Source organism: Dreissena polymorpha, chromosome 9 (genome assembly GCF_020536995.1).
Source record: "Dreissena polymorpha isolate Duluth1 chromosome 9, UMN_Dpol_1.0, whole genome shotgun sequence".
NCBI lineage: Eukaryota > Metazoa > Mollusca > Bivalvia > Myida > Dreissenidae > Dreissena > Dreissena polymorpha.
The window spans coordinates 100,186,340-100,212,249 of NC_068363.1; the positions used below are offsets into that span (position 1 = coordinate 100,186,340).

A 25,910-nucleotide genomic window follows, 5' to 3' on the forward strand; every position below is an offset into this window, starting at 1 on the left:
GTGCTTGACGTCTTAACAAGCGCGTTGACATATGTCATATGTGTGAAGGAGCTATGTATATTTTTTAATAATAACAATTGTGTCACGCACAATATATGCATCCTTAATAAAAGGTCATTATGATGTTTTGTGACAGTTTCAATATATCTGAACTAGTATTTTAATGATAAGATTATAACGTAACCTTTTTTTGCTCAATACGTTTTTTGACAATCGTCATCATATTCATTAAAATTGAAACTCAAAGGTACAACGGTCTATGTTAGAGAAATATTTATATTTAACTCATGGGGATTTATCGCATGAGGCGTTTAACAATGATGCAAGTGTACTAGGAACTTTAAACCGCAATTAAAAAAACCCCAAAGGTCGCCTTTTGAAGTTTGTATCCTATTTCTGGCGGTGATTTCCATAAGGGAGCGAATCCCTTTGGGCTCTGAGTTACAATACCACGTTAAGATTATGTTTTGTTCAACGATTTACGTTGATACAGCTTAAAAACAAAACACAATATAGAACTGAATATCGTTTGCATTTTACATGTCCTGACATGATGTTCATAAACACTGAGATATAATAAATTACAAAATAGAACAAGAGCACAAGTACAAACATGGCATATTGCTAGCAGTGAACCTCGGAGCATATATACTCGCAACGGCGTTCTAGCATAGCAATTTTAGATCACAGTTCATAGTATTTCGATTTCAAAAACAAACACATTTCTGTCAAAACCTTCACAACCAAATATCACTATTTATGATCAGTTGAGCACTCGATTTGAGCAAGTCTATTATAATCCTTAGAAAATTGGATAGACACATCAATTGGTCGTTACCAGTACATTATATGAAACGATGCCCTAACATATTAATTTAAATAACATGACAAAACTATAATAAAATAAAAAATATGCAATGAAACGTATTTATTTCATTTAAAATGTAACAAGCAACAACATGATACATATATACAGGTATCTGAATCAGAATAATAAATAATAAGTTTCTATAAGCGCGCATTTTTATGTATGCATTTTTGGAACCATGCGGTTTCATAACGTTCTAATATATCCAGGCATGTTCGTGAACAATTCATGTAAGTGTCTTCCCGAAACATCGACGTCAATATTCTGATAAGTTCAAATGGGATTTCCATGGCTAGTATTTCACGGACATCGGTCTGATTGTTTTCCCAAGCACAAAAGAGTTTGTAGCACTGCTCACGCACTCGCTTTTCTTCCTCCTCAATAATTGATATAGTAAAGTCACCTTCAACAAAGAATATTATTGTATATTGATACTAAAACGCGAAATGGTTAACATGTAAAGGATTGACAGGATATTTTTTGTTTCGTGTCCATGCAACATTAAAACATTTGCAGACACCTGCAAATATTTGACCTTTAAAATTGTCTTGACATTTTTACGGGATACTGAACGAGTAAACTGAAATTAACAAAGAGGATTTTAAAAGCCATATATAGAACCGCAGTAGAAAATAAGTGAATAAATACGTGTAACCAAAACATAGGAATTGGCAAATGAGAAACAACATATTTACGTATTCCATTTTTACGAAAGAACATCCTGAAATTGCCATCCATCTCTTTAGACAGGTCACAATAGACTGTCTGCACTGAAAAAAACATAAATGCACACAAACTGAACATTAAATCACACTGTTTTTTAGGATGAAACTATTCACAATTTAATTATGATAATACGAAAACATTTGCACTCCAATGGAAACTATTACTGTGTTTAAGATTAAATCGTATATTGCAAGTAGTTAAAGCAAACATTTACAAACAACAGCATTTCTAATTTAAGTATGTTCTTGTGATTCCATAAATTTCTATGATTCATAAGTTTACTATAAAATCGAGTAGACGTGTAAAATATATTAGATATTGATGTGCACATAATAGAAGTACTATGCATCCTGTGGGTGGTACTTACAAAAAAGATCTGGGTCGGAAGCATCGGATGGTTTGGCTAAAAGCAGGAAAAGACAACAACATAAGTACAAGTAATTTGCTTTAGTTATTAAAAAAACTCAATTTGTTTATATAAAAAACGATTACAAAAGTACAGTTTTTGATTCCATTTTCATCAGATATATTTCACAGGTTTGATATATAAGGAAAATACTGATCATTTAGACGTCTATTTTTGTAACTGCAGAATTCACTGTAGTCACTTTAGTTTTTCTAATTTTATAAGACGTTCGCATGTATGAATGTATGCATGCATATTACGTTTCTACTACACACATATTCAAAAATACTAAAAACATGCGCGATTTGATTACGTATCTTGTTTTGAAAACCTTAAATATTTCAAATACAATCGACAAATATTAGATCAACCACAATCACCTTTGATGATATTTAACTGGATTTAGTACACATATGAATTTAACAACCACACAAACGCACAAGACATAAAACAGTGTCTATAGTTTAGCACTAGCTCTCTTTCCATCAGGGATCACACTTGCAGCTTTTCCCTCGCCTTTGTATGCATTATCAATATATTTTGGCCCATTTACAACGATAGCCGCTTCAGTGTTGTTCTCGTTGTCTTGAGCACTATCGGTGTGCGAAACAATATCGTTGACACACGCTCCATTTTCCTCTGAAGCAGATCCACTGGCATTACCTCTATTGCAGGCGTTACGAACAATAGCTTTAACCGACTGCTTACGAGAAGCAGTGTCATTTGCTTTTGTTTCATCGATAAAAACGTGTGTAGATATCTCATTTGCCTGAGGTCTTTGTCCTTGAAAAGTGGTCCCATGGGCTCGGATTCTAGTTCTATTGACAACTTCGTGCGTAGAGACATTGAATTGAAGATTATCTTGATTTGCTTGAAGTACATATGAAATGAAGTAATTACACCCATTGGTTGAACATATATACACATTTGAGAAGAAACATTTATTTATCGAGTTTATCATGACCTCAACATAACTAATGTTAGACAACTGACTAGACGAGACGTTTAAAGTGTATATTTTGGTCGTTATTATTTTGATTATATTTAATTTATTCATACGAAGGTTTGAACGCTCAGGATCATAACAACACTTTATCTTGAGGGCCATTTATACTCCTGTCTTCTTCATATAGTGTTAACATTGTTGGAAAAAACATTAAAGGTGTAAGCTGTGTTTGAACGACAATAACACGTCTATTGTACGACATATGACTCTTAAAGTATAAAGCAGACATAATGCAATATTCACCTTGCGTAATTGAATCTGAATCAGTTTTAGCACTTCGACAGTAACAGAAGACATAAAGCCCAACACCAATCGCTAAAAATGCCAGGGCCAGAAAAGAGAGTCCTATTCCAAGACCCATAACCAGCTCCTTGCGACCTAAAGCAATAAATAAAACACTATAATGTGGCCCCATATCAAAATAAACAACACACTTAAAGGGGGATGTAATATAGAATTAAATAGAATAGAAGTACAGATGAATTACCGGGTGGATGAAAAAAGAAGCGAACGAACGACTTTCTAAAGGAAACAAACTAACAAAATAGATGAGTAATTAATAAAGAACAAAATAATTCATTCACACCAACGGAAACACGAAATAAAGAATCATCAAACGACACGACTTTTATAAGTATATGTAATAAGAAACGATAATCAATAAAAGCTTAGTGTCAGCACCAGTTGTAGTCCGGACAGCACATATAGTGCCCTCAGTTGCGGTGCAAGAACGATGAAGGATCTCATCCGCGACGCATGAAGAGCATGGAAGGCACTTTTCTGTTGTTGATGAAAGATTTGAAAATGTTTCTCCATGAATACAATCTTCACAAACTGTGTCACTGTTTGGGGTAGCTGTAATATCAATTTTAAAATTAGACTTGGCTATACTGAATAATACATGCATTTGTTTTTATACCATTATTTCCACGTTTAACAACAATATATATATATATACTGTTTAACTGAATACTCATCTGTCCAGGTTATGAAATTCAAATTAATAATTTTATCTAGAGCTAGAATCCATCCAATATTTTGATTTTCTAAATACATGTCAACCAGTCCAAAACATTGAAAATTGGATCAACTATAAATAATATAAATTTTTGTTTATTGAGCACTATTAAGCTCTTGTTAGCCACATATGAAGTGATTGGTTAACCTTTGGTTTTAACACCCTGTCCTTGACCACACGTCAACACACGCTGACAAATGTTATTGGTCCCCTTCTCCCTCCAGTACCCTTCTTTGCATTGGCATTTTAAGTCTGAGATTCCTGTACAGGCTTGTACAATTTCTTCTCTTTGAACACTCTCGTGCTCATGATTCTGATTCCAACAACTTGTCCTGCATTGTTTACAGTAAATTGCTCTGTTGAAGGCAGGATTGTACTGGTCGTGTGGACAAGGGACGCAATCAGCGGACGCCCCATTTGTCAAGCAATGACCAACCCAATGTGACCCCGGAGGACACATTACGCACGTCATGTTGTTATGTTCATAGTATATTCTCTCGTCACATCGGACAGAATAAATTAAGACTATTGCCGTGAACAGTCTAAACATTCTGCCTTGCAATACTATTATTTTCTGAAATATTCATGTAAATGAAGTTAACTATGACATATTGAACGTGTACATGTTATAATACCTTCATTATTATATCACTAGATTACTTTATAACCTATATAAGTACATACGATAGAGCTTGGTCGGACGTCAAAAATCGGCCATTCTGCCATTATATCGGCGTCCGACCAAGCTCTTTGGTATGTTATGTGTACCCTTCATTTGTAAATGAAGTACACAAACTTGTGGATTGTTATCAATTTAAGTGATGGTACAAATTAAAATGATATGTATAAAACAACGATAACATACGACAGAGCTGTGTTTGTAATTTACATAGCCGTATTAAGGCAGCGGGCAGATTATAGACGTTCTTCCAAGCTCTGCTGTTTGTTCATGTCTAATAAACTCATGGCGGAACATTTGAAACTAAAATATTGCATTGCCTTGAGATATTCAATATAGTGCAGGTTTCATTTAGAATAAAAGGCAATTTTTAAACACATTTCAAAGCCTTACTGTTATCGAGATTTTAGACATTTTTGTTATATGGAAAACAATATTGTGCTGAACAAGATCATGCAAAAAAGAACATGAAGGTTCATAAATACGTTGTTTGTTTGTACTTGTTTGTAACTCCCAAGTAGAAACTTAAAGACAATATTTCCAGAATTTTCATTGAAATAAATCTTCCGAAATTCCTTTGTCCGGGTTTGTGTAAACAAACACCGTTTTAAGGCTATTCAACTTATCGATGCAGCATAAACCAAATTTTCGCTCTATTGATCGTCTGTTTATATCGAACAAAAAATAAAAGTGTTTATAATACACTTACCCCGACTTCTCATTGAAGTAAACACATATCTATATCATTTATCAAATAACATCCAATCATCATAAATCACTTGTTGGCAAGTCCATTTGCACGACGGTTTAAACAATGAGTGTTTATCATACAGTTGTGACAAAATAGCGCAATAATAGGTCGAAACCGGGTATTTATATACGAAATAATAAAAATTGGTTTTGGGAAACCAGAGAACTCCCACCGACAACAGTCAAAATATGACTCATGTACAAAATAAAGTAAACTAAAAAATAAAGTACATTTTGCACTTGATAAACATATGTTCTTGAACTGTGTATTAAAGGTGCCTTTCACAAATTTTGGCATGTATTGAATATTGTCATTATATATTTTAAATTGATAAATGTAAACATTCGAACTTAATAGTTCAAGTAAAACAGGAAAAAAATAAAGAACAAAAACCCTAAAACTGGGCTCAAACCACTGACCATAAGAGTAAAAGATTGCACATATACCACCATTCTTGCTCAAACAGTGAAGGGAGTATTTTAAACATTATACAAGCAATTCTCGTACTGTCACACAATATAACGATACAAACAGAACTCTCCAAACTATTAAATCGTTTCGCGTTTGTAACGCTTATACTTTTCAGGTTTTTAAATCGTCAAAATATGCATATAATGGATATTTTAGAGCATGGTAAAAAGGTCAGTAAAACTGTATCAGCGAAAATTTGCGAATCTGAACCCGTTTATTTTTATTTTGTCAATTTGCAAAAACGTAGAAAAGTCGCTTTAAATACGAAATACAGGAAAATTTGTATTGGAAAACCACAGTACACCCTCACCCGTGAAGGTTACACTTGAATCACACATGTCTTTAGAATCCGACCCATTATGTTCGCTTATGAGTTATGTAGCTCACACTTCGCACGTACTGACCCCCATAGCCATAATTAACTTTACGTTCATTATAAGCTGAATTAATAAAAAAATAAATAGGTAGGAATTGTCAGATATAATAAGGAACGTTTAAAAAGATGTTTTAAATACATCTTTATAAAACAAACGACAAAGCTTATACTATGTACTAATTCCTGAACTTAAACCAAAAATAAATATCAGGTATATGGTGGCGTAGAGTGCCATATGATAACCAAATGATGATAAGTAAAGTTCGAACACGGTTTACTGAATGATACGAATGCACTACTGTTCTTTAATCTGTTTAAGTATAATTGTTCTAACAGTCAATTAGGCAACAGAGCCAACAGAGCAAACTGGCGATTTACATTACATTTATTAAGACTTCTAGATTATATAATATTAAACTAACTAAATAAATTGTACCTAAAGTCTCCCGAAATACCTGATAAACGCGTTGTTTTTTGTTGTTTTATTTATTTATGCTTTGCTGTGGAATAACTTGTTGCGTAAATGATTTTACATTATGACTCCTATTAACTTACCCGGTATATGCGTGATGGGTCTTTCTATGTATCTCACTTATGCGAATTGTATCACGATTTTTAATTAGAATGCAAAACAAAAAACTTTATTTTTAACCGCCGAAGTCGGTAAATCGGTGGGTAGTGAAGATTAAACTAAAAAAGCTAAAAAGTATCAACTTGTTTATTAAAAAAACGGGGTGTTCCGGAAAAAAGAATATTCTCCTTTATACGACAATGTACAGATAACAACGGTTTTTTCTATTGATTGGCTAAACAAAACATTTATTTTAAACATGGAAACACGACCAAAAATAAGATACACTTTGAATAAAACGTAGAAAGTTCAATATCAAGTGTTTCAACCGCACTAGGTTTAGAACCACCTTAAATTTACGAAACTTTAAGGTCAGTTATTGAACTTCAGTCAGAAAGTTAATAATCGATGCAAATGTGGGTGGATATGTACGGAATACCGTTAGGGCCAGCGTAGTTTCACATTAAAATCCAGAGGGCGACAATGCGATAGTGCGATAGTACGATGGCGACAATGCGATAGTACGATTAAGACAATGCGATAGTACGATGGCGACAACGCGATAGTACGATGGCGACAATGCGATAGTACGATGGCGACAACGCACTATCGCATTGTCACCCTCTGGATTTTAATGTGTAACCACGATGGCCCTAACGGTATTCCGTAGATGTGGAACTTACTGTTTATAGTAATACTGTATGAGTAAACGTTATCGATATTTAAGTAAGAGACTGCATGTTAAGCTCAATGTTTTCGCAACATGTAATACCGTGTTAGACCTGTTGCTTTTAATGAAGAATTTTAACAAATGAAGCGATAAAAAATAAAACCACATGCAATCTAAATTAACTAAGTAAAGCAACCTTGGATGTTTTAATTATGTGTTTGACCTTTCATGGATAAATAATTATATAACCTTATATAGAATCTAATTTTTAAAAAATCCGAGAAAAAATTATACAAATATTATTTTTTAACACATGCCAACTAAAAAAATACGTTAATGGACCAATTGGTTGTAAAAGTAATATTTATAGATATATTGATATTATAACCTGTTTGATGCAATAAGTTAGAATAAGAGTGTATACGTATAATAAATGCAACTAATTACGAAGACACAGAACGCCATGAACACATTAATATCACACCAGTTTATAACTTATTTCCTAAAGTTTACGCACTTCATTAATCAAAGCGCTGAATGCACTGAAGTTGTTCGCTACTGCATAATATAAATCGGAATCCATTTTTCAAAATTATCTTATAGCTTTTTCAATCGCAAGTTTGAAATGAACACAACCCATTCAAATTTATTAAGAGTGTGTCTTAACGCACATGCGATTATTTGTGGTCAACTAGGAACTGGATTTGATAACCGAACATAAATGGCTGTTTGTTAGGTGATTTACATTCAGCTTTTATTAAATTAATAAAAGTCATTTTACAAAGAATATTTTGCAAGTACATGTAGAATGTGATACCTAGGACAGTATAAGTAGCACAACCTTTTAAAACAAGTATAATGAACGACATTTGGCATTTCGCAACTTTATCAAACGAATTTATTATTCGAACAAATCATGGTTCACCGGGGGGTTCCATACTGCTAATATATGGTACAGAAACATTATGTATGTGAAAGCAATGCTTTTCGTGAAATAAAATAAAAAGAGCACCACATTGCACCTAATTTGAAATATACGACATGCAATATTAAAATTATAATTTATCCTTAGTTAATCAATGATCACAATGAACAAATCATTCACATTGAATAGTAATAAACGCTATTTGTACTATATAGCTCATGTAGGCACAAGGAATACTGAACAAATAATCCACATTGAATAGTAATAAACGCTATTTGTACTATATAGCTCATGTAGGCACAAGGAATACTGAACAAATAATTCACAGTGAATAGTAATAAACGCTATTTGTGCTATAAAGCTCACGTAGGCACAATACATACTGAACAAATAATTCATATTGAACAGTAATTAACGCTATTTGTACTATATAGTTCATGTAGGTCTTAACAACAATATACATAAACAATATATAAATAAAACGTTACATTTATATCGGCATAACAATTTATCATTTGAATAATTTATTATTCGAACAAATCATGGTTCACCGGGTTCCATACTACTACTTTATGGTACAGAAACATTATGGATGTGAAAGCCAGGCTTCTTGTGGAAAAAAATGAAAAAAGCACCACATTGCACGTAATTTTAAATATACGACACGCAATATTATAATTATCATTTATACTCAATAATAAATAATCACAATGAATCATGCACACATAATTCATAGTGCAAAGTAATCAACGCTATTTGTACTATATAGCTCATGTAGGCATTAACAAAAATATAAATATATAAATAAAACGCCCCACATACTGTCGTTTTAACAATTAATCATTTCAAACTAACGTACAAATGACCGGTATACAACAAAATAAGTGTTTTTAATGAACATACAACAATATTTTATGTAAACTTGTACCGCATAGGGTAATTCCGCGTTTTAAATCACATACCGGCAATATGAAATATGAGCAACTGATCATATTTCCCTTTTTATTAAGCTTTATCGTTAGTTTTATACATTCATGTTTGTATAATTATGTAGCTTTTAATTGACGATGGTTTTAAAAGCATCTGGTTAACAACAAAGATAGATTTTATAAATGCATTGCTTGTGTTTAATGCACTTTTAGAATCTTCGAGCTGATTATATGCAAATTTAAATATTAACATTCCCAATATGTAAACATCATCTGCAACAAATGTTTCGCCCTGTTTGTTTTTCAAATATTCTCAGACCAAAGAATGAATAAATTCACATTTGTTGTGAAAATAGTATGTTCTGAAAAATATAATGATTTATTATTCAGCCTATTATACAATCTACAACTTATAATTACATTATTTTTTATTTAAAAAATGTGATGGTCAGTTAATCAAAATTGGAAGCAAATTCTGAAGATTGTTTTCTTGTTCTAACATAGTTTAAAATCTTATATTACAAATAGAACATTCACTTGCGTCAGCGGGAAAGAAACTGCACTGAAGAGCGAGTTTGTGAGTACAGACTTCAATAAGTTTATCCATTTATTCATCTCTCAAAATAGATTGGTTTCTAAAATCTCTATCTTTCAAGTTTTAAGAATAATGTATGTACATTAAACGCGTTTGTGCTTTGCTCACTAAATCTTTACTCGTACGCGCAAAACACCATTGTGTTTAAGAAATTTTCACATTTAAAGAAAAATACTGATATATACGTATAGACAAATTAAATACCTCTAGCATGAATTAAGAGACGATGAATTTCATTAATACGCCCACAGTACCATGTTATAATTAGTATTCTTATACCGTGAACTGAGACTTGTGCCTTACACATACACCACCAAGCACTGTTTACGCGAGATTTCAACAGGTCATAACACACAACAACAACAATTATCCGGCATATCGACAGTTAACAACATCAATGATCAGTTCCTCCATTTCTCGGTAATTGTTGCCCAAAGCCATCTGAGCGCCTGTCTAGAACGTCAAACAGGTTTTGTTTTGTTTCATTCGGCAAATCTTCTGACGCATCAATATCACTTTTAAGAAGTCGACACAGCTCCATAGACCACTCAACGTCCGACAATTCAACGTCCCTTCGCTTCAGACGTCCCCACTCCATTAACAACTGGTAACACTGTTCTTTGATTTTAAATGGGTTTTCGATTGTGACACGAGTTATAGTGTCTTCGGCTGAAATGATTTCACCTATGAAGCTATAGTTAAGTTTAACCGATACAATTTCAGAAAAGTGGCAGCATACTATAAAAACTCTTTTTAAAAACATTAAAATTAAAAGATATTAATACTCTGATTTCTGAAGCTAGAACCAAAGTTATAGCTTTACCATATAGGATTATGGCAAAAAAGAGAGTCTACAGCAAAAATAGTAATAAATGGTATACCAATTCTAATATTGCGGAAGAACATCTTAAATTCACCAGGTGGAATGCAACTGCTGAGCTCGACATACACTGGCTCAACTGCAGTGGAAACAAAACAAACTGACATCAGACCGCAAGGCTAAAAAAAACAACAAATCAGTAAGTTTAATTTCCAGAAAATCAGTTTTTTTTTAAATAATCAATCCCTTCAAGTGTTTAGCCAGATTTTTTTCTATTGAGAAACTAGTGTTTCTCTGGGTATTTCAACATCCTTTGCTAACCATGTCTTATTTTTTAAGTGTAAAAAGATTAACTAAACATATTTTGGTTAAGCCAAAATTACACAAAAGTGCCCCTATCGGTATTATCAATACGGTGTTATTAGAGTTTATAACATTATACATTGGAAATATATGCTCGTAACAAATCAAAAACTATGCATACACATAGCAATATATAAGACACAATTGTATTTGTTTTTATCAATTCAGATGTGTGTATAAGGGGTACATTTACATTTGCACTTGCTGTTCATTAATTCAAAAATAAAAATAAGCATTACGGTGTAATCAATTTAAGCATTCAATGTAATAAAGTTGCATTTGGCTAATACAGTATTGAAACTGTAACGCGAAGCCGACTTCCCGAGGCCGCCACCGAGCGCTATTAGCGTGGCCTCACAATGACGATGTACCTTCAGAAGCCTCGCAAGGCGATTTACGAAAAAACAATATAATTAAATGATTTTCCTCAGGCTGCCGTCATTTTGATTAGAAAATTAAAAAGAAACCAAGTCGCCACCAATATTTATAGTGCGACAAACAGGGGACCGTTGCCTTCAATGAAGCTGTTTCCTCCAATGAAGCTTCTATGTTTGATATCCAACGCCCTAGGTTGAGCTTCTGCCACTCCTTTGCACGACTTCCAACGTCCTAACGTCTTCTCTATTAGCAACAGGAATTCTGCAGCCCGGGCAGCACCGTTTGCAGTTAACGTATACCCAAATGCTGAAGAGTTCCGTACCTTTTTCTTCGATTGCAATCCCGCTCGAATCCGCAGAAAAATGAAGAACTTGCCTATTTGCGAGCCTATATATATATACCTATATTAACCGAGCGCCACCTAGCCAACGGAAAGGAACGATCAGGAACTTACCGAAGTTACCCGAATTCACTACGCTTTGACAAAACCTACCGATTGCCTTTGTTCTGCCTCAGAACTCAGAGATTACATAATATCAATTGCTCCTGCAGTGCCATAGTAACGAGCCGAATATATATATTTACATATAAATAAACATCTCAATATTAGTTGCTATGAAAAAGAACTTCCATCTCAATATTAGTTGCTATGAAAAAGAACTTCAAGGTAATTGCAATGTAACCGTGAAGAAACGTGAATCATTTAATTCGAACCCGAAATCTTCTCGCCACACAACCAATTTAAATAAGAACACCTATGAAATTGTGTGTAAATGACTGACAATGTGAGAACTCGCATCTATTTTACCAAATAACATTTAACGTTAACATGTAAATATCCGAAATGGCTTGTTTCAAAGAAAATGGGCTTTAAAATAAAAACAACATACTGCTCGGTTGGTGAACGCCATTTGGGACGAAATTCATCCCTGCTGAAATGAAAAATAAAATAATGCTCTTTATCAGTTTCAAAACGTGTTGAAATACAGATTGTTTTATTAAGAATCTTACTGTTGCAATAAATGTAACTTGGAAATCAGCCACCCAATTTGGCAATTAACATATCTAATAGTTGTTTGAAACCAGTTGGTATCAAATCTGTATGTACTACACATATTTATTGTAGGTAATTACTTGTTAATAGAGCTTTCCAGAAACTGAATGATATTGTATTAAACTTGTTTAATTACAGGTACATTATAAACGTCTTAAATGTATTAACGTACCGCGGCATTGTGCTTTGCCATTCGGGATGAGTGTATTATTTTCTGAAAATAAAACAAACAAATATCATGTAGATGTGTACGTTGAAATTGTAGTGGTTTTCGTCCTTCATCGTTGGTAAGGACGACGGCTATCTCGTTAATAATTAAATATGAACATGTTACACATGTTTATGGCGGATTTATTTAACAAGCTTCTTAATTGATCTTTATGAAGATTAAAGTCAAACATACAATCAGTGTCTGGAAAGACCTGGTATTTTAAAAAGCTTTCATTAAAGTTAACTTACCGCATGGTTATTGGTGTTCACAACTATCAATAACCAAAATGGTATGTTTTTGAAGAAGGAGTCCTCATTGATGAACTATTTGTGTATATAACTTTTTTTATAGATAAAACCGTTGCGTTATGACACTGGTGATTTTATGCGAAAGCATGATTACTAACAAAATAATTGGTTCATCAAGAATAAAATAAGAAATTATTAAATTATATGTACATACCGCGCGGTTGTTCAATGTCATCAGGGCTGAATGAGTTATTTGCTGAAAAAATACACACAATAAAACCGGATACAGTATTATGATATTTAGAATATGCTAAAGGTTGCACATCTCCCAACACAGATCTTAAAAAGTAACGTGGTATAGGCACCGTGAAGTAAACATTTGTTAAAATTGATCTGTAGCAATTCTTCAGCAATATTTTAATTAAAACAAAGAGGCACAACAATTTTACAATAGATTGTTAAATTCAATATAAGTGTGTAATAGAGACATTACAACTTAAGAGGCGTGTACATTTGAAGGTGTTGCAGAATTGCTTAAATGTTGATTTGATGGACTTGTCCTTTTCGAAAAATGTATAGTGTTAGTGTTAAAACAGCCATAAATAAAGTCGACTAAAAAACAACCAATGCTAACCGTTTCGTTTATTTCGTTTGTTCCCTCGTCTAGCTATCAAGTAAGCGCCAAAAATGACAAGGACCAAAATTGCAGGGATGCCTATGCCGAAACCGAGACCGAGGCTTAACTTCCCAAAATCGTCGTGTTGGATAGGCAAACTTGTGGCTGTGAAAATGATATAGTAACAAAGCTGTGTTTCTACTTTACTAAAACCTTCAGCGAAGTAATTTAAAGGTTCGCCTATGATGGAGGTTAACTGACGGTATTTGGGATAAAAGCTACATCAGATATCTCGTACTGACCCCTTAAAAAACATTCAGGGTTACCTATTTGTACTTGATTAAAATGGTGTATCATTATAGCTACAAAACAAACCTGTTGTCATCAATGGAATACACACGGTGTCATGGTCCGGTGTGCACTCATTCCGTACGATAAAGCGACCATCACATTTGGTACATACTCGACATGGATCTTTTGCCGACGTCGTATCAGAAAATGTGTGACCAGGTTCACACCGCTTGCAAACAGTGTCAGAGTGACCCGTGCCTTAAATAAGTACGATAAGTACAGTGCTAGAACCTGTATTCATATACATGCCCTTAATATTATTTACAGTAGAAATCTTCAAAGCCTTATAACTATGACATATTGCTATGCTAAATTATTTTCCCATTATGTACTTAAATATGTTTTCCATCAGTTCTCTTGTGTTGAATGTACTTAACATAAATACTATTTCAACATTTATTGCATCCAGTGCTGTATATCGATTTCAACCCATGATAAAAACTGAACTTTTTTTAATAACATACCATTTACCTTTCGCTAAAACACCATAACCAACTGGACACTCTTTAAATCTTCTACACATGCCACGATATCCTTCTTCCCTAAAAAGTCCGGAACGACACTCACATTTAATATCCGATGTCCTGGTGCACTCGGTCGTTTTTATTTCCGGTTGATTCTCGGTTTCGTAGTTAGTGTTCGGGCAGCGGTTTGAACATGGTTGGCAATATAGAGCACGGTTATAGATAGTGGAAAATGTTCCAGAGGGACAAGAGCTGCAAACTGCGTATTCACGGTCAAAAGAGCAGTCTTTTATAAAATATGTCCCGGCTGAACACAGATAACACGTCAAACCATTTGGTGCTATATAGGTCGGCCGGACATCGCCATCAAACTTACAATAAGCAGACACTATCAATAGGATAGGTGCGATTCTCTTCATGACTTTCTATCGGTTTTAAATGTCTTGCATTACAAATTAAAATGTAATTCCGAGAGTGTATACTATAATATATATGTTCATAATATTTTGTAGTGTAGCGAGTCTGCAATAAAACTGAAAAGAAACAATAACACTCTAATGAAAAATGTCATATATATATTTTGCATTTAAATATTTTACATTAACAATAGCGGCGAAAACGTGTTTGTATTTAACGATTGGATGTGATTGATTAAGATAAAATGAAATTTATTATCTGGCCGAAATATTAAACGCACAGAAGATCTGTTGGTATAAAGGACATATTAAACAATGTGAGATATAGAGGAAAATGCTTTTTGTTGAATAGAAGAGACCTGATAGACAGAAAACGTTTCGCTGAGACTGAGAGCTTGGTATCCAAATGTATCTGTACTGGCATACTGCGTAGAAATTACGTTTGTTTTATCAATATATTGTGGACATATCGCTGGAAAATTACACCAATGCAGTTTTGTTTTTCATTTCTATGAATATGTTGCGTGTTGATTTTATTGCTGTGTCTTGTGCTTTTGTCTTGCAGCACTCTATTTTGTCATCAGTCACTTGTCGCAAGGAGGACCTCGTAATTTTAAAATGTTTTACTGTTATTGCTGATGCAGCTAAAGTTTCACAGAGTTGATAATTATGTAAAATGTTTGATGAATATTAAAATTGCTAGAAGTACCTTTCCACATACAATTTTGACTTCATTGTGTTAAAATATCGTGTCAAAAAAAATGTATATAGAGACAATCGCAGAAATCGATAGATAACCTCTGGTTACCGCCCATGATACTCGCACGTGCCGCCATTAAAGTACTGAAGAACAAAAAAAGGATGTGAAACGCTTGAATCGAATATATTTGAAAATTTAAATAGTGTTTGTTATCGATCTGATCATCACATAACAGTTCGTGTTTTTATGTACATATTTTTATCAGTTTCATATAAGGTGATTCAAAGAAACAATGTTCATCTACATTCTTTTAAGAGTAATAAAACCTAACACTCAATATTGATTGTCATTTAACATGTAAAAGAAAGTGACGCTTAATATCTAATCTTAATAACAGCATATACACATAAGCAGACAGGTGGTGTCACAGGCATACCAATTAAAGCTTTAAATCCACATTTGGAACATCGCCTCCCATTGAGGGAATGCTATCGTGCCCTTATCGAACATGTTTTTTCAAAACCATTATCTTTCTTAAATTGAAAATCCGTTATTTATGAAAAAAAAACATTTATGTTGTTCGTGCTTTATTTTTTTAAATCTTAAATGTATACTCTTTTACAAAAATTAAAGTCATAAATAAGTTTAGGAGACCTAGAAAACATGATTTGAACTATTTCAGTTTACTAAAGCGTCAATATTTTTCAAGTTAAACATTTTTTTTATCGTACATTTAGATTTTATTAAGCAAATTTAATTAAGAAAGAAATCAGTTTAGTACATATTTAGGGCAACACAAACACATTTTCTTTCAGGCTATACACTTGGAGACTTTTCTAACGCAACACGTTTTCAAATCAATATAGATCCCTTACTGTTGAACGGATTACGTTGAAATTTGGACTCACACTAATTTAACACATATCTAGTAATCCAAGTAAATTTAATTGAAATTGAGCAAAAATAAAATATCAAATTTAAAAAAAAATCTTTGAAAAAGTAAAATTCGCAAATCGTACATCGTAAAATAATAATGTGAAATGTAAAACGCATTAACTAACAAGTCTTAATGACCGACCGGCTTGTAAATTGTGCTTATACAAGCCATATTGTTTTCTAATTAATCTTATGTTTTCCTGGTGTAAAAACCAACCTACAATGATGAAATTGAAATTAAATTGGAAGAATAGAGCGCGCTGTACTACACTTGATGACTTTCTGAACGCAGCATTTTTAAAACTTAAATATCTCAGCTCCTGAAATTTAAGAGACATATTGATTTTTAAATTAATTTTATGTTTTCCTGATGTATCAACCCAACGAAAATGATGATATTGATATAAAATTATAATCATATCGCGTTTAACCATTTTCACGTGCAAAAAGATGAAACCACCCCTACTCCACGTGAAAAAGCGCCTGATTGTCAGGGATGAATGATTTTATCGTAATGTTGCACAGAATATAGTCAAATGATCACATGTGCAATTGTAAATAAAAATTTTAACTCATTACTGAAATATTCAAGTTTGAAAGGTGTTGCGTTAGAAAAGTCCCCAAGTGTATACGTTGACAGTACGTACTTTTCAATTTAAAACGTATAGAATGTCCTGACACCGGCTAGATATTTTTGTATAAGATTGAAAGCGATTTGAAAATAATAGATACTAATAAAAACAAGTTTTAAACTTCATCAGATTAATACTTTTTAATTAGAAAAAATGTACCTCTTCTTGAAATCTTACCGACTAATATGTGTTCAAATCACAATCTTTGTTTCGGCTTCAGATTTTTGTATTACCTTTAACATGATTCTCCAATAAGAATTATTCATAACGAAATAGTAAATGTTTAGACAAAGAAAGATATATATTATTTAATGTTGTGCATCGACATTGAAAAATAGAAGTATTTATAAAGAAATAATACAGTTTTAAACAAATGCATATATAAATACTTTTCAATAAAAACGTATAACTTGGCATTAAAGCTCTGTTATTTATAAACAAAGTGATACATATCGAAACTGTGTTATATGTTACACTTGTTTTTATTCCCACTTTGCAAAGTCAGAAGTACGATGTAATCTGTCAGATTTTGCAGTACTATAATGGCAGCGATTCATGTTATAGCCAATATGGCGGCGGTCAATTTATGGATTATAGGATTATCTATAGAAAGTCATTTGAACATAAACTTTAAAAATCAAAACAAGGTAATCTTAAAAATATGTACATGAAGATTGCGAAAGATATCCTCACAAGAAACGTATTTTTCTGCGATTCCGACATTGTAATTATGAAACATAGTTTTTTGTATGTTATTTATGATCATATATTTCTTCAAATATCAAGAAATGACTTACCAAAATTTGTTTTCAAAATTGGAACGTTTAATATAAAAAAAGTATTGATGCTTTATCTTTAATAAGTGTGGTATCTTCATTACAGAGAAAAGTCGGGGCAGATGTTATGATTTTGTTAACAAGAATTTTTAACACAAGTTCAATAACACGACCATATAAATAGAAAGAGGACATTTCAAGTTGGGAAACCAAACTCACTCGTACTTTTAAAAGGAAGTGTTTATCCAAGCGTTTATTATTAAACGCTTGGCGTGTTGCTTTTTTAAATAAAAAAAATATTCAAAAGTGTTTTTAAAATCCATCCTTTTTTTCAGAGAGTTAAGCACCAAATTAATATAATGTTTTTCATATTTAACTGACAGAAATATATTATATACAACACATGAGTCAGTTGTAACAGGGGACATCACTTTGATTGTGTAGTTGAACACATATTATGAACTGATTAATTAGCCATTTGAAACTTTTTTTCATATTTTGAAGTGCAGTAAATAAAGTTAATATCACCCACCTAAAGCTATAGGCTTCATTGGTGTAATTAGCCATGATTTTGAAACGCATCGCTGTTTTGTCAGCTATTTGAATAGTTTGACATTTTCGTGATTTTCCCAAATGTATAAATCGGAAGTGAATGTTTTGATAAAACAAATTTTGTTAATAATGTTCTTTTGAATAAGTGCTTGAAAAAATAACTTTCTGTATTGTAACAAGAACATAGTTTTAACGTGTTTAATTTGTTCAGTACTCCTAAACTAGAATAGCTTCTTGTTTTAATGAATTACTACAAATTAACGTTGTCAAATACAAAAAATAAGCTTATAATCATATAAAGAATATACAAAATACATGTAGTTTAAGGATATTTCGACCGTATCTGTTAAGTGAGGATAAGAAGTGTGGAAAGTTTGGATATTAAGCAATCTGGACGTTAAAAACAAGTACCGAATCAATTACCAATTAATTAATATATTATAAGCATAATTATTGTACAAATATTAATTATTGTTTTTAAATAAAAAAATTATGGTTTGAAAATGACTTTTGGATCTGAACGTATTATTCAATAGTCAATAACAAAATGTACATACTTACCTGGTTTTAAATTTAACAACGCACTCAATTTAACTTTTGATGTGTGTGCAATGTTTGTACACAAATTTGCCTTTTGAAATCCGATCAAGCTTCGTCTTATTAAACCTTGTCTATGTTTATCTTAATATCGTTTACAACTGATACGAAATTCCCCGAGATATGTTTACCCACACATATCTTTGAACATTTGCACTCGTTTTCATGTGACAGTGAATAGTGAAAGGCGCGTGCTCACCGATTGTGCTCGCCATTCGAATAATGTTTTCTAAATCATTGGAAATCATTAAGCGACTGTTTGGAAAAAAACACGACCATTTTAAACGCTGATCTTTCTGCCTTACTTTAAGGTAGCTCAGAGTTTTCTTACGATAGCAAGCGTGCTGTTTTACATTAACTTGCAGATGAAAGTATATCACACGTAGTATCACAAGTAAACCAAGCCGACGTTACTTACGGTGAACGATTTATGGATCAGGTTATATGCCAGTACAAATTCAAAACTAGTAAACGTCAGTTGTAAATATGGCAGTTGATATCAATATAATAAATGTTACATGACTACACTGTTCTCTCTACCACTTTAACAGCATAATGGCTTTTAATAACTTTAACAACAATTTTGAAACATTTGATAGATAACGTTCGCACATAACCGCCTCATTTAAAAATATAATCCGGATATGAAAAAATATATCGAACAATATAATACAAACGTTTGATCTTCAACCAAATATTAAACGAATAGTCCATCAAAAATAAACAGAAGAGTATTACACAATAACAAAAAATAAAACAAATGAAATTAACGAACAGCTATTAACATAACCATCCGGGAATTATTTATATTGCCGTTATTATGCAAGACATACACAAATATATTACACAGGATCTAAAATTTCTGAAAGTATGTTGTACTTACTGAATATTCAAAAGATTGCTTACAAAACCATCTTGCGTCCTATTTTATAGCTTTATCTCACCACAGTAAAATATCTTGGGATACCAGATTAATTATTTAAGATACAGACTAATCTCTGTTTTACGATCAGTCTTTGATCATAAGTATTTCTATTTCATTCAACTGTTGTTTCCATGAACATAACATAACACTGTTTTGTTAATTATCGTTTTCTTTTAATAAAAAATTGATTGAGATAAGTGTTTTCCTTCTTTTAAACTCAATGTTTTAACACGAATGTACACGTCTTATTTGAATACATGCTTACTTTATTAAGCGTTATCTTTCATTCGTCGTAATAGGTTAGATATACATATATATATATATATATATATATATATATATATATATATATATATATACCCAATATCCAATTCGTTATCAACATGCTTTAGTAATCTTGAAGTGACTAGTAAACACCGTGCTTGTTAAATTAAATAATTAAACTAATCAACTAACATATTGTAAGGTTTAGGTATATACCAGTAATTACATTTAAAACGTCACATAATGGAATCAACATAAATCGATGCACTAGAGCGTTAGATGAGGTCTTCATATAATCGTTTAGGTAATGTTAACACAATGTCATCTTTTTTGTACTTGTGTGTCCTTTATTGAGTATGTAATACTTACACACGTGTTACATAAGGTTTAATACTATATATCACATAGTGATACAGGCTTTTTACTGGCATGCATGGAGAGTTGTTAAAAGCAGTATAATCATAAGATTAAAGACGTTTTAGGTGAATTTATTATGTTATTAAGAATTGTTTAAAAGTTGTATCTGTGATACATTATTGATTTTATTATTGTTAAATATATTGTTAATGTTTAATAAGACGTTACACATCTTTTCCGAAATAAGACGAATTAACGTACCGCCTTTCAGCCCCCACACAAAAAAACGTTGTTCGTTAACACTGGGCGCAGCAGAAGAAAATTGATATCAAGTGTATACACCTGGATAAAAAGGAGAAAATGCGGGCTAAATTTTTGCTTAGAAACGCTTTATTGCTCTTGGTAGAATTTTAAACAGGGACATCTATGTCCCAAAGCGCTAGTTCTTTCCTTGAAGCTTAAGAAGGATACTTGGAATTGTTTTATTTATATAATCAGATGATAGAGTTAAACATGTTCGTCTGAAGATTTAAAGATCAACGGACGAGGTTTTAAAAAACTTAAATATACCAATTTTATGTTAGATTATAATGTGTTAATGCATATCAATGCCATTTCTCGATTCAAACCATCGTATTCAGCGAGTATACCGCCGATAACTATGCCAAATTTTCGCACTTCGCGATCGAGTCGACATTTTTGTTCAAGCCGGAAGTGACGTAGTCGAATACCACTTGCTTGAGTGCATAACAAAAGAATCGATATCAGCTGTTGTCATTGTAAAGTTCGACATATATATCAAAGGTTTCATAGTAAGCACACATGACGGCGTATCTTGATTGTTTTAAGTATTGAATTATGATTTAATCAGACATTTATAAATAACACATACAGTACTAGAAGCTGATCGATGTACGAATGCAAGTCCAAGCTAATCGTTCAAATTTAACACTTGAAAAACGTAGTCAAAACAAATAATTTTGAATTGAATTGAATAAATCTTAAGTAAATGTAGCGTCATTTAAATGAGAATGGACTAGAATATGTGTTTCATTTCTTCTGTTATTATTCGGACATGACCATGTTGTTAAAACCCGATGTTGTCTCTGCACACGATTTTGAATTGTTAGGTCAACTGTTGAAAGCAACTTCCTCTGTGTTGTTTCCTCACGAATACCGCAAACAAATCTGTCCCTTAATGCGTCGTTAAGGTTGTCGCCAAAGTTACAAAATTCCGCCAACTTCCTTAATGTCGCTACATAGTCCTTGATACATTCCCCTGTCGAAAACGTTTGGCAATGATCAGTGGTTTTGGATTAAGGTGAGTGCTAAGCAAATCACACAGTTCCTTCTTACGTCTTCTCCGACGGCTTTGCCGGTGATGTTAAACTCATGAGAAAACAATATGTACTTTCCCCTAGGAGGGTAAGTAATCCAGCCACTCTCTTTTAATCTGCAATATCGTTCACAATGAAATATTGCTCCAGGCGTTCTTGATAAGAAATACATGTTTCCGTGTTACCCTCAAACGGATAAATACTTCCTATTAAGGCTGTTGCCATGATTATCACAGATGTAATATCCAGAATTTTATGCACAATACTTCATTTTGAAAGAAAGGATAACATTCCCGAAATAAAACTCTTCTCAATCCCCGTCGCCAATTGTTTTGTATGTGGGTTTAAGACAACGCTAGAACATCGGTCAGTTTGGTGGCTATTTTAATACTTAACTGATACAGCGATAGGCATGCAGCAATACAACATGTGGGTCGGGGCTTATAATGGTTGACTTGATCATTATACATAACATAACTCTTCACAAAACCTGACACTAACTTATTTCCCTGTATTCGTTATATAATTGATAAAGACTTGTTATGCTTTTCTTTTAACGACTTGTTTTTTTAAACAGTTTTAAGCCTGACGACGATTACATGTTTAATATCTGTATCATCATTATTGTAGGCGTGATATGTTAAATTTAATTATCATAAAAATTGATATAATTCAAGATAACTAGTCTATAGTACATTTACGATTCCGATATAATCACTTTATGTCTTATATCCACCAGTTATCAATAAAGTATTATGTGCAGATTACACAATGATATTATGAGTTCCAAGCATAACACAGTTTTACTTAGAGTTTTTCTATAAACAGGTGCTTTATCAGTTTAAAATGTGTTACATCCACTGATCAATGTGCCACAATTTAACTGGTTTTCTTAATAATCGTACGATATTTTAAACTGGCTTATTATGCACGTTGCCGCATGTACATCAGCAAACTCGTTAGCAGCGCATAAACGGTGCAACAAAATCCAAATAAAAACATCTCCAATCTCTCACAAATGCTTATTTACGTGTGTCCCAAGCTCAAAGGCCAAAGTCAAGTTTATTGTTTTATTATTATGACATAACAGACATATCGAAAACTGGATCGACACGTTTCCAACTTGCGTCTCGTTAATAAAATGCACACACAGGTGTTATATGAGTCTCATGTCTCGAACACATTCCTTAAAATACGCTGATTCATTACATACTTGCTCGCCAGTTATGTTGATAGTAATGAAATGTTTCCGTGTACTTTTTAAGCTGTTATAAAATTCGAAAATTGAACTAGAAAAGAATTGATTCAATGCAACAGTTTAGTAATAAGACTTAAATCGCACATGTCAAGGCATATAACTGTCTAAGAAATAAAACCAATGTTTTAAATTCATGCCATATATGTTTTTGATATGTGTGTTCAGTGTAGTTGAACAATATGGCCTATTGATAAATTGTGTAAACATATAACTGACCTTTAATTCAAAATACAAACATGCTTCATATGCTTAAATGAGAGGAAGTCAGACAATGTATAAGCCATGATATATAGCTATTGACAACACCAAAAGACTATTAGACATATGAATATCATACTCCTTATTAAAACTCGTACTTGTGAACTATATTAGAATATATAACATACTTGCGTTGTGTTCTATATTCATACTCGGTTTGTATATGCACATGTTTCACGTGATAGATGGCTTACATGACAGCGAGTTAGTGGGATCTTTTTAAAACGATCGCAGTACGAAAACTGATACATTCATCATACTAGTACTTTAGTATAAACATGCAGTCATTTAAGAACTATGGTTAATGTTGGCGACTTATAACAAAGTAAAATACAATCGATACAACATATTATACAATGTATTATACACATTCATAGCCTTCGATATTTTTAATGATCGTAACATGATATGCATACAAACAAAGTACTTTTCGCATTCTTGATTAAAAACGTAAACGTTACTATGTGATGGAGCAAAAATACACAAATACCAATTTCAATAGTTGTCTTAAAAACGTACTATATGCTTTTTCTTCATTTGTATTTTGTGTGTGTGTATTATATATATATATTTGTTTTCAACTTAAATGTAATGAAAACGTGACATATTTACTTTTATACTGTATGTATTAAGACGATATACTTATGTATAAGTCTAAATAAAATGTCTGTTCTGTTCTGTTCTTAAAATGTACACATAACAAAAATGATAACGGAAATGTTAATTTCCAAACAATAATAGAAATTTTCAATTTCTTATGCAATCATTCAAGTCGACAAATCTGTATACTACAGTAGCTGAATGATCAATCAGGGCCATTTCAAACAGTGATAAGTGAACAAATAGGTAGACAAAACTTGACCTATATGCATAATCATCCGAACAATATGTATAAAGTTTACTTTAAAAAGAGAAACATTTCCTCATATATTCTTGCTTACATCCCCTTGTCTTTTATGTAAGGCATGTAACCACAAGAGCTTTACAAACCATTTTCAGGACCATTACAAACAGAGATTAGTGTGCAAATTTGAAGAATGAGCTTAACATACTGAAAAAGTAATCGGCAGAAGAAATCAATAGTTTAGTTCAAGCAAACATCAAACACTTAATTCATTAACGTTCTATTAAATATAGTGCATGATTGGTTATAGTAAATTAAACACAACTTTTTAAATGCCACAATAAATAAGCATTATACATGTAACATACATTAAATAACATTAAATAATTTGACACAGTTATAGAACATTAAACGTTTGCGATAAGCTTTATAATAAATTAGAATGAATTGAACATAATTTATGAAAATGCTCGAGACTTGTGCTATTTCTATATTCTATCATTTAAAATCAGATGATGAAACGGTGTACGTTATAAAGATGAAAAAACTTACCGACCGTTTCAGCTGTATACAAACAGTGTCAAAGCTAACTTGATCAATACACATACACATTATAACGGTTACTGTGGCTGTCTATATACACGTACATGTCTTATTTAAGTGGTTGTCAAGATACGCTAACATATCCATTCTATACATAGATGGTGACGTCACTACGTTATTATCACCTCTATACTTAGACGCATCACACACCTCACTTTGGAGGCATTTATGACTACGACACAAAGAAGTCCGCGGATGTATGCACAATTTGCTTTATAAGTAAATATTCATGTTATGATTTAAAAGTTAAGTATTATTTTGTTCAGTCTTACGGTCTTATGTTAGTATCAATTAAAATTTTCGTTGGTTTTCAACAATTTCGCTCTTTATTCATTTTTTTTAAACTGTACTTTCACTTTCGGTTGTATAACAACATGTATCCTTTATTGACGAAAGTATGCAATGTAATAGCGTTTTCAAAACCGCCTAAAAAGTTTCAGAAGGCGTGTCTGATGCATGTTTTGAATAGACACAATGTCATAGCTATATTGCCGACTAGTATGGGAACAATTTGATATTTCAAGTGGCTCCATTTGCATTGCAAGAGAAGTTCAAATTGACTTGTTCAGTTTGTTAAATTTTGACACCCTAATTATATATTTTTTATAAGTGCCTGATTGTTTTCATTAAATAATTGAGATCAATGAAACATTTAGTAAAAGCACAGCATTTATGTTCTATGATGGTCATTTTTAGTGGAATAGTATGTTACAATAAAACAATTATAACTATTGTATAAATGAATTTAGATTTGGTGTCATCTTTAAATGGGATAGTAATTCATTATATGCGATTAGCACATTATATAGTTGAAAAATAAATAACACTTTAATGACTTACCATAGTAAAATAAACTAGGATAGAATATGTTGCAGGTCATAAAATGTAAAACTGAAGTTGAAGAAGCTTTACAAATATTTAGCACTTACAACACTGTTGATTTTCCAAAAAAAAAATCC

General features: G+C 32.3%; 2 protein-coding genes across 7 annotated transcripts; both read right to left on the minus strand.

Annotated features, from left to right (window-relative positions):
* Nucleotides 1-513: 513 nt before the first annotated feature.
* Nucleotides 514-5,570, minus strand: LOC127845068 (tumor necrosis factor receptor superfamily member 14-like). 3 transcript variants are annotated; one of them, XM_052375734.1, is made up of 8 exons: nt 5,413-5,570; nt 4,172-4,598; nt 3,688-3,861; nt 3,250-3,384; nt 2,381-2,870; nt 1,962-1,997; nt 1,564-1,638; nt 514-1,271 (listed from the first exon to the last, which is right to left on the minus strand). In XM_052375734.1, exons 2-5 carry the CDS (start codon nt 4,572-4,574, stop codon nt 2,458-2,460), a joined length of 1,125 nt encoding a protein of 374 aa, XP_052231694.1. In that variant the 5' UTR covers nt 4,575-4,598; nt 5,413-5,570; the 3' UTR covers nt 514-1,271; nt 1,564-1,638; nt 1,962-1,997; nt 2,381-2,457. The 3 variants fall into 3 exon arrangements, with proteins under 3 accessions (XP_052231694.1, XP_052231695.1, XP_052231693.1); XM_052375735.1 differs by having other exon boundaries at nt 1,962-2,861; XM_052375733.1 differs by having other exon boundaries at nt 1,962-2,870.
* A 2,847-nt stretch (nt 5,571-8,417) lies between these two features.
* Nucleotides 8,418-20,279, minus strand: LOC127845066 (tumor necrosis factor receptor superfamily member 21-like). 4 transcript variants are annotated; one of them, XM_052375731.1, is made up of 9 exons: nt 19,989-20,279; nt 14,504-15,029; nt 14,057-14,230; nt 13,700-13,846; nt 13,280-13,321; nt 12,779-12,820; nt 12,443-12,481; nt 10,873-10,950; nt 8,418-10,660 (listed from the first exon to the last, which is right to left on the minus strand). In XM_052375731.1, exons 2-9 carry the CDS (start codon nt 14,913-14,915, stop codon nt 10,386-10,388), a joined length of 1,209 nt encoding a protein of 402 aa, XP_052231691.1. In that variant the 5' UTR covers nt 14,916-15,029; nt 19,989-20,279; the 3' UTR covers nt 8,418-10,385. The 4 variants fall into 4 exon arrangements, with proteins under 4 accessions (XP_052231691.1, XP_052231689.1, XP_052231690.1 ...); XM_052375729.1 differs by having other exon boundaries at nt 12,443-12,484; XM_052375730.1 differs by lacking the exon at nt 19,989-20,279 and adding an exon at nt 19,070-19,181 and having other exon boundaries at nt 12,443-12,484.
* Nucleotides 20,280-25,910: the final 5,631 nt, after the last annotated feature.